The following is a 14398-nucleotide window of genomic DNA, read 5'->3' as shown; positions in this document are numbered from 1 at the left end:
CTGATGTTTCGCGCTTAGACCCTTCTTCAGAAAATTTTTCTGAAGGGTCTAGGCCCGAAACGTCAGCCTTCCTGCTCCTCTGCTGCTTGGCCTGCTGTGTTCATCCAGCTCTACACCTTGTTATCTCAGATTCTCCAGCATCTGCAGTTCCTACTCTCTGACTACTTTAACCGTTTGTGTTTTTTTTTTAATTTGAAGAGTTGGTTAAATAGATTGAAGATGTTGCATTTGATATGGTTTACTGGACTTCGGTAAAGCCTTTGACGAGGCTTCCCACATGGAAGAGCCCATGTGATCCAAGGCAAGTTGGCAAACTGAATCCAAAACTGGCTTACAAATATGAGGTTAAGAATGATGTTGGAGGGTTGTTTTGTAATTGGAAGCCTGTGACCAGCAGTGTACCACAGGGGTCAGTGATGGGGCCTTGTTGTTTGATATATACATTAATGACTAGGATGTGAATGTAAAATATATAATTAAGTTTGTAGAAGATGTGAAGATGATGGTCTCAGGCTATGGTCTGACGTTAATCTGTTGGTAAATTGGACAGAACAACGTCTGATGTAAGTTAATCCTGATGAGTGCAAGGCAATGCATTTTGGGAGGCCTAATAGGGGAAGGATATCCACAATGAATGGTAGGTCCCTAAGGAGTACTGAGGAACAGGAACCTTGGTGTTGAAGTCTACAGATCCTTGAAGGTGTGAGCACAGGTAAGACAGGGTGGTGAAGGAGGCATACAGGATGCTTGCCTTCATTAACCAAGATGTAGAAATTAGGAGTGAGGAAGTCTTGTTACAACTTTATACAACATGGTCAGGCCACAGGTGGAATATTGTGTGCAGCTCTGGTCACCACACTAGCGGAGAGGGTGCACAGGAGATTTACTAGGATGTTGTCTTGTGTCAAGAACCTGGATAGGCCAGCCCAACTCGTCCCCGCCTCCCTAACCTGTCCTTCCTCCCACCTATCCCCTCCTCCCACCTCAAGCTGCACCCCCATCTCCTACCTACTAACCTCATCCCGCCCCCTTGACCTGTCTGTCCTCCCTGGACTGACCTATCCCCTCCCTACCTCCCCACCTACACTCACCTTTACTGGCTCCATCCCCTCCTCTTTGACCTGTCTGTTTCCTCTCCACCTATCTTCTCCTCTATCCATCTTCTATCTGCCTCCCCCGCCCCTCCCTATTTATTTCAGAACCCCCTTCCCCTCCCCCATTTCTGATGAAGGGTCTAGGCCCGAAACGTCAGCCTTTCTGCTCCTATGATGCTGCTTGGTCTGCTGTGTTCATCCAGCTCTGCACCTTGTTGTCCTGGATAGGCTGGGTTTGATTTCCTTGGAGAAGAGGCTGATGAGGTATACAAAGTTATGAGAAGCATAGACAGAGTAGATTGGGACAATCTCTTTCCCATTGCAGACGGGTCTACGAGCAGAGGGCATAAGTTGAAGATGAGGAGTAAATGGGTTAGAGGGGTTCTGAGGATATTTTTTCACCCAAAGGGTGGTTGATTTCTGAAACGTTGCTGCCTGAGGGGGTGGTGGAGGCAAGTCCTCTGCAACATTTAAGCAGAATCTGGATGAGGACTTAAAATGCCAGGGTAAGGAAGCTATGGAGAAGTGCAGGCAAATAGGATTAGAGTAGTTTTGTTTGTTGGTTGGCTGGCATAGACATGGTGGGCTCGAGCTATTTCTACGCCACGTGACACTCTGACATCTTGACGCCAAATTAACCCGGAGACCTTGCTTCTCTAGCTGCCATCAGGATAGTAACTTGTTGATTTAAGAGCAGCCATTTGAATGTGACGTTAGAAAGTTGCTGACTATAATTAATTGGTTGTAAAATGCTTGGGACCACGAAAGGGTCATGGACGGCGTTATATCAATTCTATTCAAAAATATGTAATCTGTGACTTTAAAGGTTTCCTTGAATGCTGGTAGGCTTGGTAAAGATGAAGGAAGCTCTGACAGTTTGTGTACATGATGATGTTGGGCGCAGGAATCCCGATGCACACCTGGGTATCAGGTGACGTCACGAGAAGTGGAGGATTCCCTACAGCCGGAGCGCGGCCGCGTTTGGCTAGCAAGCGCCAGACTCCCCTTTTGCTTTTGTTGAGGGGAGGAGGAAATGGAGAGGTGTTGAACAGTGCGCCTGCGCGTTAATTGGTGGGCGAGCAGGGTACGTGCTGGCGAGTGCGCATGCGCCTTACGTTTTTCCCTTCGTCGGGGTGGGTGGGAGGGAGGGAAGGTGAATCAAGGGGAGAGGCACTGAGTGCGCTTGCGTTGCATGCTCGCGGCGGGGAGAGCGGACGGGTTCGGCTCCTTTGGTGAATCTGAGGCGACTTGGGAAAGGGAGGGTGGCTACTAGCAATGGGTAAGGAGCAGGAGCTGCTCGAAGCGGCGAGGACCGGCAATGTAGCCGTGGTGGAGAAGCTGCTAAGCGGTAGGCATCGGCTGTCGGCAGGCAGCGGTGGAACGGTATCCCTGCCTCAGCTTTCCAACCTTCTCAGGTGGGTCAGGCAACAACTTGGGAATCGAGTAAGGATGAAGAGGGGGTGGTTGGGCCCGGACTGGGATGAGGGGCGGGATATCTAGGACAGGACCGGCTGTGTTGGTTGTTCAGTTTCTCGAGTCACGTCCTGCGTGCACTGAATACGCGGCCAGTGTGGTTATTAGCACTTCACTTCTCACTGGACCCACCGGCAGAGGGAAAGGGTTTTCAGCTTACGTACTGAGCTGCTGTCGCAGAAGTGACTTATTTTTGAAGCGTTTGTGTGTTTGAGGTTGATTCCTTGCGTACTGAGTGTTGTGCAATATGCTGTGAGTAATAAATGTTGAAGTTCTTGTTAAGGGAGTGAGGAAATAGTTTAAATCATTGGGTTTTGGTTGAAGAGTTTAGTGTGTGTGTATATGTTATCGAAGTGGCCTAATAGGATGTTTACTTTAACAATCAAATTATTTCTTTAAAAAAACATTAACAAGAATCATTTTTAAATTATGTAGTTCCTGGCGTTTTTGATATAGTTTTTTGTTTATAAATGGTTAATTTTGTTTGTACAAACTTGGAATATGAAAAGTCGGAGGCCATAAAGCGCAAGAGTGAAAGTAGGCTATTAGGTCCATCGAGTCTGCTGTGCAATTCATGGCTGATTTTGATAATCCTCAACTATCCTTTCCTGATTTATAATTCATGAATCCCTACTGATGAAAAAAATTCTCTCAACCTTGAATATTCTTAATGGCCCGGACTTAATTGCCCTCAAGTAAAGGATTCTATCAATTCTCTACACTGAGAAGAAATAATTCCTTCACATCTGCTCTAACTAGTGACCCTCAACCTGCTAATGTGAGTCAGTTATTAATGTACAATTCTGCACATCTGTTGGGTGATTCCTCTGATTCACTTTATTGTGTCACCAGTACTTTTTGTTAAAACAGAGGATATTTAAATAAATGTGGTTATTTTTGTTTTTAACTTGATGCTAAGTAGTCGAGCAAACATTAATTGCTGGTGTCTTTCAGGCTGATCCTTAATTCAGAACTTCTGGAAAGAGCCCAGCTTGAAAGGCAACTTTTTCCATTTATGCTGAATGATCTATATTGCTCCCAATGATGTGGCTTCATTGTTAATGTATAGCACTTTATTTAACATAATTCATTATTTGCCAAAAGATTTCTCATTTGCCAGCATGTTCACTATTTCTATGTCCTTGTCATCTTTGATCCTAGTCATTGTCAATGCTGCTCACTTTTTTGCATTTTGTAATCTGCAATTTTAATCTGACTTACTTGAGCTCTCTTCAGTGAAGTGAAAGGACAACATTTTAATGCCTATTGTTCATTGGTATCATTCCTTTTTCCTGAGAAATAAGGCTGAATGGAGCCCAGGGCTTTGACAATGTGCCTGCTAGGTTAACATAATATTAAGTGGTTCATGGTAATTTGTTTGCTTAACAGTTTCCATTTGAGGCAATTTAGTGGAAAATACTTGTCAAGAGGTATTAAGTAGTTTTGCATGTCTCCTAAGGATACATCAGGTAAATCTTTTGAGTAGTGTTCTTTGTGTAGCCTGATACTATATTTGATTTGTCCAGATTAGCTTGTGGTAGTGATTATTAGTCTTTGTTTTTCATTTATGCAAAACTCTCTCAATTCAGGATAATGCTGGTACAATGCAAGGCTTACTTTGAAACTTTAGTTTTAACATTACAGAACTGATGTTTTCAATGCATTCTCCAATTACTGACACGCAACCATTTTCGGTTGCCAGGAAGTAGATCGTTGCGTTTTTACCTTGTGCAGCAAATGATACAGGATCCAATGAAGTAGGCTGGATCTTGTATACTTTTTTTGCTGGCATCTGTGCAATGGTGATTTCCTGAAGATATTCTGAGGCTGCTGAAAGTGTGGCCACTGATAGCATCCCTGATTAAAAGGTGATGCACTATAGCTTGGATATCTAGATGGGGTGTGAAGCTACAGAAGGATTTGAAAAGTTCAAAATCAGTGTTGCTTGATTCAGCAAGTATGGGGAGATGATGTGAGTGGGTTTTGCCAAAATAATGGCAGTACAGTTTTGGATGACCTCCATGTAGGAGTGGCAGAATGTGGTAGTCTAGCCAGAGATGTTTTCCAAAAGTTGAGATTAGGGTTAAGCAAGTCATGAATCTGAGCTGTGGTATCAGATGAATGAAGACAGGAAGTCAGGATGTTTAGAAGGTGGAAATAGGCATTTTTATTAATTCACAGGCTCAGTGCATTAAAAGTTAGGCCAGCATTAATTGCCCACACCTAGTTAGCTTTAGAAAGTTAGTGAACCTCTCGCTTTAATCAGTGTCATCCATGTGGTGTATGTACACTCTAATGCTATTACAAAAGAAATTGCAGGATTTTGACCCAAAAACAACGAACGAATAACAATGTAGCTGAAGACCCTGATGCTCATGTAGGAAACCTCGCAGTATGATGGTGCTGCCACTTATCTACTGCCATTGTGGTTCTACCTGATAGATATTGCAAGTTTGGAAGCTGTTGGAGCATTGGTGAGTTGTTGTGGTGCGCACTACCGCTGTCATGTTGGAGGGAGTGGATGTTGATGTTAGATGTGGTGCCAGTCAAGCAGGCTGTTTTGTCCTGGATGGTGTGCATGAAATGACAGATTATTGCCTATATATGACCTGATGCTGAGATTTTGTGGGCTCAAAAGTAAATGTTGAGGACTTGTAGGGCAGCCTTCTCCCCACTATTTCATTATGCTGCCTCCTCTGTTGGGTTTGTCATCCCAACATGATTGGAATAATCAGGGATGATGATGATGGTGCCTGGGATGTTGTAAAGTATAACTCCGAGAATGACTGTCTGTCTATATTAGACTGTGGATCTGAAGTTCTAAGGAAGGGCCACCAGACCCAAAACGTTAATTCTGATATTTTCCTTCACATACTGCCAGACCTGCTGAGTTTTTCCAGCAACTTCTGCTTTTGTTCCTGATTTACAGCATTCAGAGTTCTTTCAATTTTATATAGTAGACTGTTGTTTGACTAACTTGTGAGCAAGTCTATAGATCGATTAAGGACTTTGCAGGATCAACAGGGCTACGTATCTCTAATCATTTCTGATGCTTTGGTTGAATTCCTGTTCCTTTAATCAGACTTTGTGGTAATTAGCTAGAAGTGAACGGCTTGCAAGTGTATTTCAGCAGGCATTTGCAAGGTACCAATGTTGCTGTGAATCTGAAGTCATGTGTAAGCCAGATCTGTTGAGTGGTAGATTTTTCCTTCCCTGAAGAATGTTGTGAACCTGTTACAAGTGAGCGGAATAGTCAGTAGCTAGTGAATTGTTTACAGGTTCTGTTTAGTTTTCCTGACACGTAATTGGAGGAAATCTTGCTTATCTGGTACTAGATGTTGTACGAACAGTTGGACAATTTAAGAAGATTGAAGTTGCAAGGGAAAAGTGGTACTGAGGTAGACGTGGCTACCTTGTGCTATGCTTTTGGATACAAAATAAAAGGGAACCAGAGAAACAGAGGTAGTGGTTCATGAGTATAGGAGAAGCAATGTAACTGAGGCCTCAGTTACTAGATTCTGCAGATACTTGTGGAAGAGTCAGTCTCTTGTAAAAGTTAACGCTATGATTTCTTGCCTAAAACTTTGTTTTGCATCAAGTGAACTATTTTTTTGTGTTCAAAGCCCAACATTCAGAAATGAAGTATTATCTTGGAACTGTTCATAATTTGATTGCATTGTCAATGTAAAAAATGCACAGGAAAATTTGCACCAGTAAATACTTAATGTGCTTAAATTTTCTTTTTTATTCAAATTTAAAGTGATTTAAATTACAAATGATCGTTGACTTTGTTTTAGTGCTGCTTGTCTCTGGTCTTTTTTGAATTTCATACCCCATCAAACATTAACCATGTGAGAAAACACAAAAATGCAGATCTGGAAGTCGGAAACAAATTGCTACAAAAACTTGGTAGGTCTGGCAGCATCTGTGGAGAGAAAGAAGAGCTGATATTTCAGAACCAGAAGAAGGATCACTGGACCAGAACTTTAACTTTGCTTTATCTCCACAGATGTTGCCAGACCTGTTGAGATTAACCATGTAAAAGTCATTGGCGTTTTTGCCCTGAAAACTTAACTTAACTTTTGACTTCTGCATTCACTCTCAGTAAGAAAAACCAGGTGAGAGGTGACAGTTGAATCTCAGCAGGGGACGACAGATGACGCTGTGTTCAACTGTCCTAAAGGCTGCAGACCGATCAAGAGGATTTAGCTTTGTGCAAGCAGAGGATGTCACTTGTGATAGTGGTGAGAGCCTTTTGGTACTATATCAGGAGTGAGAACCTGGATTGAAGGTTTTCAATCCCTGAATTCCAGTGAAGATGGGCACAAACTTGTGAGCAACACATTCAGGCAGTTTGCAGTAGGAAGGTTGATGGGGAGATAGTTGGGAAGGATGATGGAGTACCCGATTGAAGTAAAGATGGTTGATGGCGCGCTTAATGAAGAGAGGGGCAACTTGGAGAGAAAACCATGAACAATGATGATTATATGTAAAGATCACTGCATTGATGATTGATTAGCATACTTTCTTTTTTTGGGTAAAACATTTAAGAAATATTCTCTTATTGAGAGGAGTGCATCTAAATTTAATTCAAGCTATCAACACTAACAAAACAGGAGAGGTGACAAAGTGAACAGCCTGTCAGGATTGCTGTCAGAGTTTATGAACAGTCAAGTGGTTCTGGATTGCCACATTTACAGGAAATGTTTCTGCCTTTTGTCATTACAGCTCAGAATCATTGGGTTGGTGTTTGAAATAGAAACACTGAAAGATAAAGCTATAAATTCCTCACACTCATTTATCTTGGAAACAGTTCCTTACCAGAGGAAGAGCTAGCTTCAGGAAGAGGTGTCGGGGACCTGTTGAATGTGTCAGGAGAGGTTGAGAAGGAGATCTAATGGACAGTAATCTTGTCTAGTCCCAATGTATTTCCTGTGGTGACATGAATTGTAGGGATGGATGGTCACAAATGCAGCTCAAGATACTGTAGCTGAAAAGGCTGTCTGGAGTTACAGGGCTAAGAACTGAAGAGAAATGTGATAGTCCTAAGGAGTCTTAAATTGGTGTGATCTTGCCTGCAGCAATAAACTTGAGTCTTAAATGATGTGATCTCAGCAGCAGGAAGAAATCTGATTAGGTGTTCAGACATGATCCACAAAGTAGGAATGGGGAAGAGATCATCTTAGATGAGTTTGAGGACCGAGGAACTAAAAGGCTGGAAGTGCAGTCTGATAATCCCTGGATTCATACCTGAATGGTATGTGAGGGAGGCAGATGAATTAACATGTGGCTAAAAGACTCTTGTGGATAAGAGGACTTCTCTTTCATGCAATCGTGGCTCCAAAACTGGAATAATTTTGTGGTGGGCTCTGCTTCAGTCAGACTGTAATCCGTGTCCGGGTGAATAGGGAGGTGATGAAGGCTTTAAACTCCTTTTTCACTAGTTGGGGTGAAATAAGGGCACTGGTGCATTAATGTCCTTTTAAGAAGGACAACTGCCCTTACCTGGTCTGGCCTACATGGGCCTCCAGGCCCCCACAGTGTGGCTAACTCTCAACTACCCTCTGAAATGGTATAGCAAACAACTCTCTTGTTGGGGTAATGTTTGGGGAAGCTAGGTTTCAATCCCACCATGGCAGATGGTGGAATTCAAATTCCACCAAATATCTGGAATTAAGAATCTAATGACCATGAATCCATTGTCAGAAAAACTCATCTGGTTCACTAATGCCGTTTTAGGGAAGGAAACTGCAATCTTACTTGGTCTGTCCTACATGTGACTCCAGACCCATAGCAATGGTGGTTGACTCTGAACTACCCTCTGGGCAATTAGGGGTGGGCAATAAATGCTGCCTTGTCAGTGATGCCCCCTCATCCTGTGAATGAATAAAGAAAAACAATTGCTAAACTAAGCCATCTAGTGAACCAACAAGTGGGGGAGGCTGGGGGAAGAAACCATACTTGATCTGATCCGCTCCAGTTTTGTTGCTGCAGATGCATTTATCCACGATAGTACTGGTGAGAATGACCACAAAACAGTCTGAGACACTTGTGAAATTCTTGAAGTCCTGTTTTCACAGCATTGTTGTGCAACACGATCATTGTGCTAAATGGGATAGATTGAACAGATCTAGCAACTCAAGACTAGGCATCTGAGGTGTTGTGGGCCATCAACAGCAGCAGAATGTTCTCAAACATAATCTGCAAGCTCATGGGCTGCCATATCCCCCGCTCTACCAATGCCACCAAGTTCGGGGCTGAACCCTGATACAATGAAAAGTGCAGCAGGGTGTACCAGGTCCAGCACCACTAAAAGTGAGGTATGAATCGGATGAAGCTACAGAGCGGGATTACTTGCTGGTTATGCTGTTTGATTTGCAAGTGATTCCACAACTGGATCAGATCACACCTGTGCGGTCCTGTCACATACAACTGAATATTGGTGGAAAATGAATCACCTACTGGAGGAGCACACTCCACTTGTCTATGATGGGAGAGTCTAGCACATCAGTACAAAAGAAAAGGCTGGAGCGTTTGCATTGAACTTCGTCCAGAAGTACCAAGTGGACAATCCATCTTGGCCTCTTCCAGAGTCCCCACCATCACATATGCCTGTCTTCAACCAATTTCATAGTCTCCACATGATATCAAGAAATGGCTGGAGGCACTGAGTGCTGCAAAGGGTCTGGGCACTGACAACATTCCAGCAACAATATCAAAGATGTGTGCTTCAGAACTTGCTATGCCCCCATTCTAGCTGTTCCAGTATAGTTATAATGCTGGCACCTACCTAACAATGTAAAAGTTTGCCCAGCTATTTTGTGTATAGCAGGATAAACCCAACCTGGCTAATTACTGCGTAAAGAGTGTAAACCTACCACAATCAAAGTGATTGAAGGCGTCACCAACAGTGCTATCGAACAGCACTTGCTTAGCAATAACTTGCTCAGTGACGCTCAGTTTTTGGTCACATCAGCATCACTAAGCTCCTGAGCTCATGACATCCTTAGTCCTAATGTGGACAATAGAGTTGAATGCCAGAAATGAGGTGACACTGTCTGCCCTCAATGTCAAGGCTAATTTTTACTGTGTGAGATTTAATGCCACTGAGTAATTGGTTTAGTACAGATGCATTTAAAGGGAAGATTGGCGTATTAGGGAAAAGGGAATAGTTTGCCAAATGTTAGTTGAGGCAAATCAGAAGCTCAAATTGAAAATAAGCTCTGGAATTTTTTGTTGTTGAATGGCCTGTGTCCATGCTGCGTTTTTAATATAACCTTTCCCTCCACATTTAAAATGTAATCATAACTTGTCCACATTTTATGCCAAGATAGCTGTACTTGAGGTGAAAAGTGACAATGTTTAGGGTTTGGCACATAATATATCAGAAATGGTTTCGCCTGTGACGAAATACTCTTACCATTCTGTTCTATCTTCAGCATGCAAATGAGTCACTGTGGAAACATATATCTTGTTTATTGAATTACAGATGAGACACTTTGGCCAAAACTTTTTCTGCCTTTTGCTAAACTTCTCAGGGTTCTCAAAGAACTTTTCAGGGTAAATTTAGAGTGGCAAACATCTTTGCAAAGTGCACCATTATGATATTTTTCAAGTGGGTCAATTACAATTTTAGCCCTACAAGCTGAAAGTTGAACAATATGATTGGCCAATACCCAGTAAGGGAAATAGTGCCAAAATTCCTGCTCCTGTTGGTTGTCTTAGTGACTTCTATTTGAAACTTATGGAAAGTGGTCTTGCTTGGTAGTATTTCAAATTGCTTTCAAAAACTGTTGGGCTTTTGAGAAATGGTTGTTTGGATGTTGTGAAGTAATGAGGATAGATGATTAAAGTGACAGTGATAATTTTGTATTTGGTGTGAAATTTGCCACTTTTTAGACAGTATCTTCCAAACCAACTGTAAACATCTAGAAAAACAAGGGCTGCATATACATGGAAACCCAGCCTGCAAGTTCCTGTCCTAACCACTCACCATCTTGACTTGGAATTATTCTCACCATTCTTTGTTGCTGGGTCAACATCCTGTAATTCCCCTCTAACAGCATGGTAGGTATATCTACACCAAACAGACTGCAGCAATTCGAGGAAAGCAGCTTGGCACTGTTACTAAAGGCAGTTAAGGATGGATAATAAATTCTGGCCCAGCCAGCAAAGCTGCTATCCATGAATGAATTTTCAAGAAAAGAGATGACTTGCACTTTATATAGTGTCTTCAATGTGGTAAAATGTCCAAAGGTGTTTCATGAGAGCATTAGCTGACAAAATGAGTTACAAAAGAATGTTTGAGGCATCTGACTAACCTGTTTTAAAGAGTTGATTTTTAAAGCCATAAACCAGGAGAGATGAAAGTGGTTTTGAGATAGTAGGAACTGCAGATGCTGGAGAATCTGCGATAACAAGGTGTAGAGCTGGATGAACGCAGCAGGCCAAGCAGCATCAGAGGAGCAAGAAGGCTGATGACATCTCCTTGATGTGGAAAGTCTTCTTGGGGCCTGGGATGGGGGTGAGGGGGGAGGTGTAGGGGCAGGTGTAGCACTTCCTGCAGTTGCAGGGAAAAGTGCCAGGTGTGGTGGGGCTGGAGGGGAGTGTGGAGTGGACAAGGGAATCCTGGAGAGAGTGGTCCCTCCAGAAAGCAGACAAGGGTGGGGGAGGGAAAAATGTCTTTGGTGGTAGAGTCGGATTGCAGATGGTAGAAGTGTCGGAGGATGATGCATTGGATCTCGAGGTTGGTAGGGTGGTACGTGAGGACGAGGGGGGATTCTGTTTTGCTTGTTATTGCGGAGAGGGGGTGTGAGGGATGAGTTGCGGGAGACACAGTTAAGGGCGTTCTCTATTTTTACATCTGCTTGGCCTGCTGTGTTCATCCAGCTCTACGCCTTGTTATCTCAGGGTTTTGGGAAGAAATTCCAGCTCTTGGGTCTGAGGCACTGAGGGATATTATTTAAGCTGGAGAAGGTTGAGAAGAGATTTACCAGGATGTTAGCAGAACTGGAGGTTTTGACTTGTAAAGAGGTTAGATAGGCTGGGACTTATCACTTGAGTGTAGAAGGTTGAGGTGACCAGAAGTTTATAAAATTCTGATGGGTGTAGGTAAGGTGAATGGCAGGATTTCAAGACTAGGGGACATATTTTTGAGGGGAGAGGAGAAAGATGTAAACCAAACATGAGCAATTTTTTAAAAAAAAAATAATGGTTTGTGTGTGGAATGAACTTCCAGAGGAAGTGGTGAATGTGGGTACTGATACAATGCTCAAAAGACACGTACATAAATGCTTTGAGTGTGGGCCAAGTGCAGGCAGATGGGATCAGTTTGTGATAATGGTTGGCATGGACTAGTTTGTCTGAGGGATCTGTTTCTGTACTGTATGACTCTATAACATGCTTTGAATTTTCATGGAAACATGGGTTCTAGCTACCATGGAACCTTTACTCATTAGAGCAACTTCTACAAACACCGTTTCTGAATTAAGCAGCAATCTTGCTGAGCTACTCAAAGGATGCTCTTATGCTAAATGTGAATTTTGATACAACACTAGCTTTCTCTTGTAGGGTTAACCTCCTGATCATCTACAGTCTCAGCAGAAAGTGGCCTAATTTTTTTTCAATCAGTGTTGGGACCCCTGTTTGTGATGACGACCAGACAGAGACACAACCTGGGGAGAAGGAGGCAATGACCTTGTGGTATTATTGCGAGACTATTTGATCTGGAGACCCAGGTAATGTTTGGGGAAGCTAGGTTTAAATCCCACCATGGCAGATGGTGGTGGAATTTGAATTCAATAAATATCTGGTATTAAGAATCTGTGATGACCATGAAACCATGTTGATTGGGGGGGAAAAAACCATCTGGTTCATCAATGTCCTTTTAGGGAAGGAGACTGCCATCCTTACCTAGTCTGGTCTACATGTGACACTAGACACAAAGCAATGTGGTTGACTCTTAACTGCCCTCTGAGCAATTAGAACTAGACAAATGTTGCCGCAATGCCCACATCCTGTGGGGGGCGGGGGGAGAAGTTTTTTATAAGCACTAACCTGCATGTAGTTTAGTTGTCCAAATGTCTGGTGGAGGATCATGAAGCACCATTCTGCAAGAAAACCTGAGAGCAGTGAGAATCTATGCTGAAACTAGACTCTCTCTTTATTGTACTAGCCGCCCTACTGTTAACTGCTCAAAAAGTCCCAAGCTGCATAGTGCAAGTGAATGCATGTGACAAGAAGGTAGAATAAGTAAAACGAGATTGGAGTAGTGGAAGCTAGTAATTTTGGGTGGAGAGTCATGGGTGATTGCCTGTTTGGCACTGCAAACATAAACCAATAATGAATTGTACAGTTGGCATAGTTATAGACACCAAAAGGCAGCATTGTCATGGTCCAAGAGAACCATTGCGGTTCTCTCATTGCTTTCGGGCAAGGGACAAGATCAAGAAAGTGGGGCTTTCATGATGGCCTCGGCTAGGATGGGAATTGAATCTGCTCTTAAGTCAATACCTACATTGCTTCATGTAAAATACTTCACCAATACTATAAGTAGAAGCTGCTTCAAAAAGTACCCTTGTAGAAATTATATAAATGCAGTCATTCTGCATCACACTCAAACTGCTTCAGCAAGTGATTGAGAAGCAAATTAAGTTGGTCACTTTTTGCCCAGCTGAAATTTGAATGACTGGTTTCGGGATTTAAAATATGAAAATTAGATAAGTTTGTTTCAATGCATTTGATCAGATTATTCATTTGCAGACTGTAGGGTCCCTGAAGTCTAGATAAAGATTTGAAACCATTCAAAATTTTGAACTTGTGCCCACTGACATTTTAATTAGCAACTTTTCTACTACAAGGTAGTTTCTGTAGCTAAGTGAAGGCTGATTTTGAAAAAAAATTCATTTACTGGTTGCTAGTTTTGTAGAACAGATTACATATCCAAGCTCAAATGATGCTTTTGCTTCTCATCAGAATAATAGATCTAACAGTTAATGCAAATAGTTGGATTTGCAGAAAATATTACAACTATATTTCACATCACATGGCTTTTTTAAACTCTGGCTATGTTTCCTGTCCATCAACATTGAGTGATATTTTAAGAAAGAATACTTTACTTGTAATTCCTTGACTGTTTTGACTACCTGACAATCCTGACCCAAGCTTCCTCTTAGGACAGTATATGTGAGAAATTAACATTTTAATCTTATACTCCGTTATGCAAATCTACCTTTTGGGCTGGTGAGTATAATTTATGCCCCAGGGTGATGGTTTAATAAGGGTTAAAAAGTATACTTTTGAAAAAATCTATTTTCCTTAACTATTTATCTCGATTACTAAGCTAAAGAAAGCCTGTGCAACCGGAAAGTCTGCTTATGCTGATTTGAAGTCTGAAATTAATGAGTTCTGTTACTTTAGGCAGTGAAAACATTTCTCTGGACAAATATTGAAGCATTGTAATGGTGAAATAAACCGTCTAGTATCTTATTACTGTAAATATATTATCAGTGGTGCTGCAAGTTGTGCAGGGTTCTAATTTTAAATGAAGCATTAATGTATCACTCTTCAACTGAAGATATCAAACACACTCATTGTTACTCATTTCTGAAAATTGATTTCTTTGGTCACTTAATCTTCCTAATGTTTTTGTCACTCTTAGGAGAAATTAAATAGTTAAGCAGTTAATTTTGTGTAGAGAAAATGGGCAGTGGCTGGTAAGAGTTTGGGAATCTTCAGCTCTCAAGCTTTGAATTAATGACCCCCAAATGGGGTGTCTTGATCAACAATTGGCCCTGAAGAAACACAGTGAGTTTTTCACTAAATGCTAATTA

The 14398-nt window shown here is 42.0% G+C and overlaps 1 protein-coding gene across 1 annotated transcript in view; it reads left to right on the top strand.

Annotated features, from left to right (window-relative positions):
- Positions 1 to 2263: 2263 nt before the first annotated feature.
- LOC125486074 (ankyrin repeat and SAM domain-containing protein 1A-like) overlaps positions 2264 to 14398 on the top strand; it is an 89442-nt gene continuing 77307 nt past the window's right edge. The window contains exon 1 of the mRNA XM_048612123.1: positions 2264 to 2509. Within this exon, the coding sequence (XP_048468080.1) occupies positions 2370 to 2509 (140 nt within the window). The 5' untranslated portion in view covers positions 2264 to 2369. The remainder of the gene's footprint in view (positions 2510 to 14398) is intronic.

The sequence above is a fragment of the Rhincodon typus genome, chromosome 25 (genome assembly GCF_021869965.1).
Source record: "Rhincodon typus isolate 14 chromosome 25, sRhiTyp1.1, whole genome shotgun sequence".
Lineage (NCBI taxonomy): Eukaryota > Metazoa > Chordata > Chondrichthyes > Orectolobiformes > Rhincodontidae > Rhincodon > Rhincodon typus.
The sequence above is the reverse complement of the archived record's forward strand: the minus strand, read 5'-3'. Positions and strand labels throughout refer to the sequence as shown.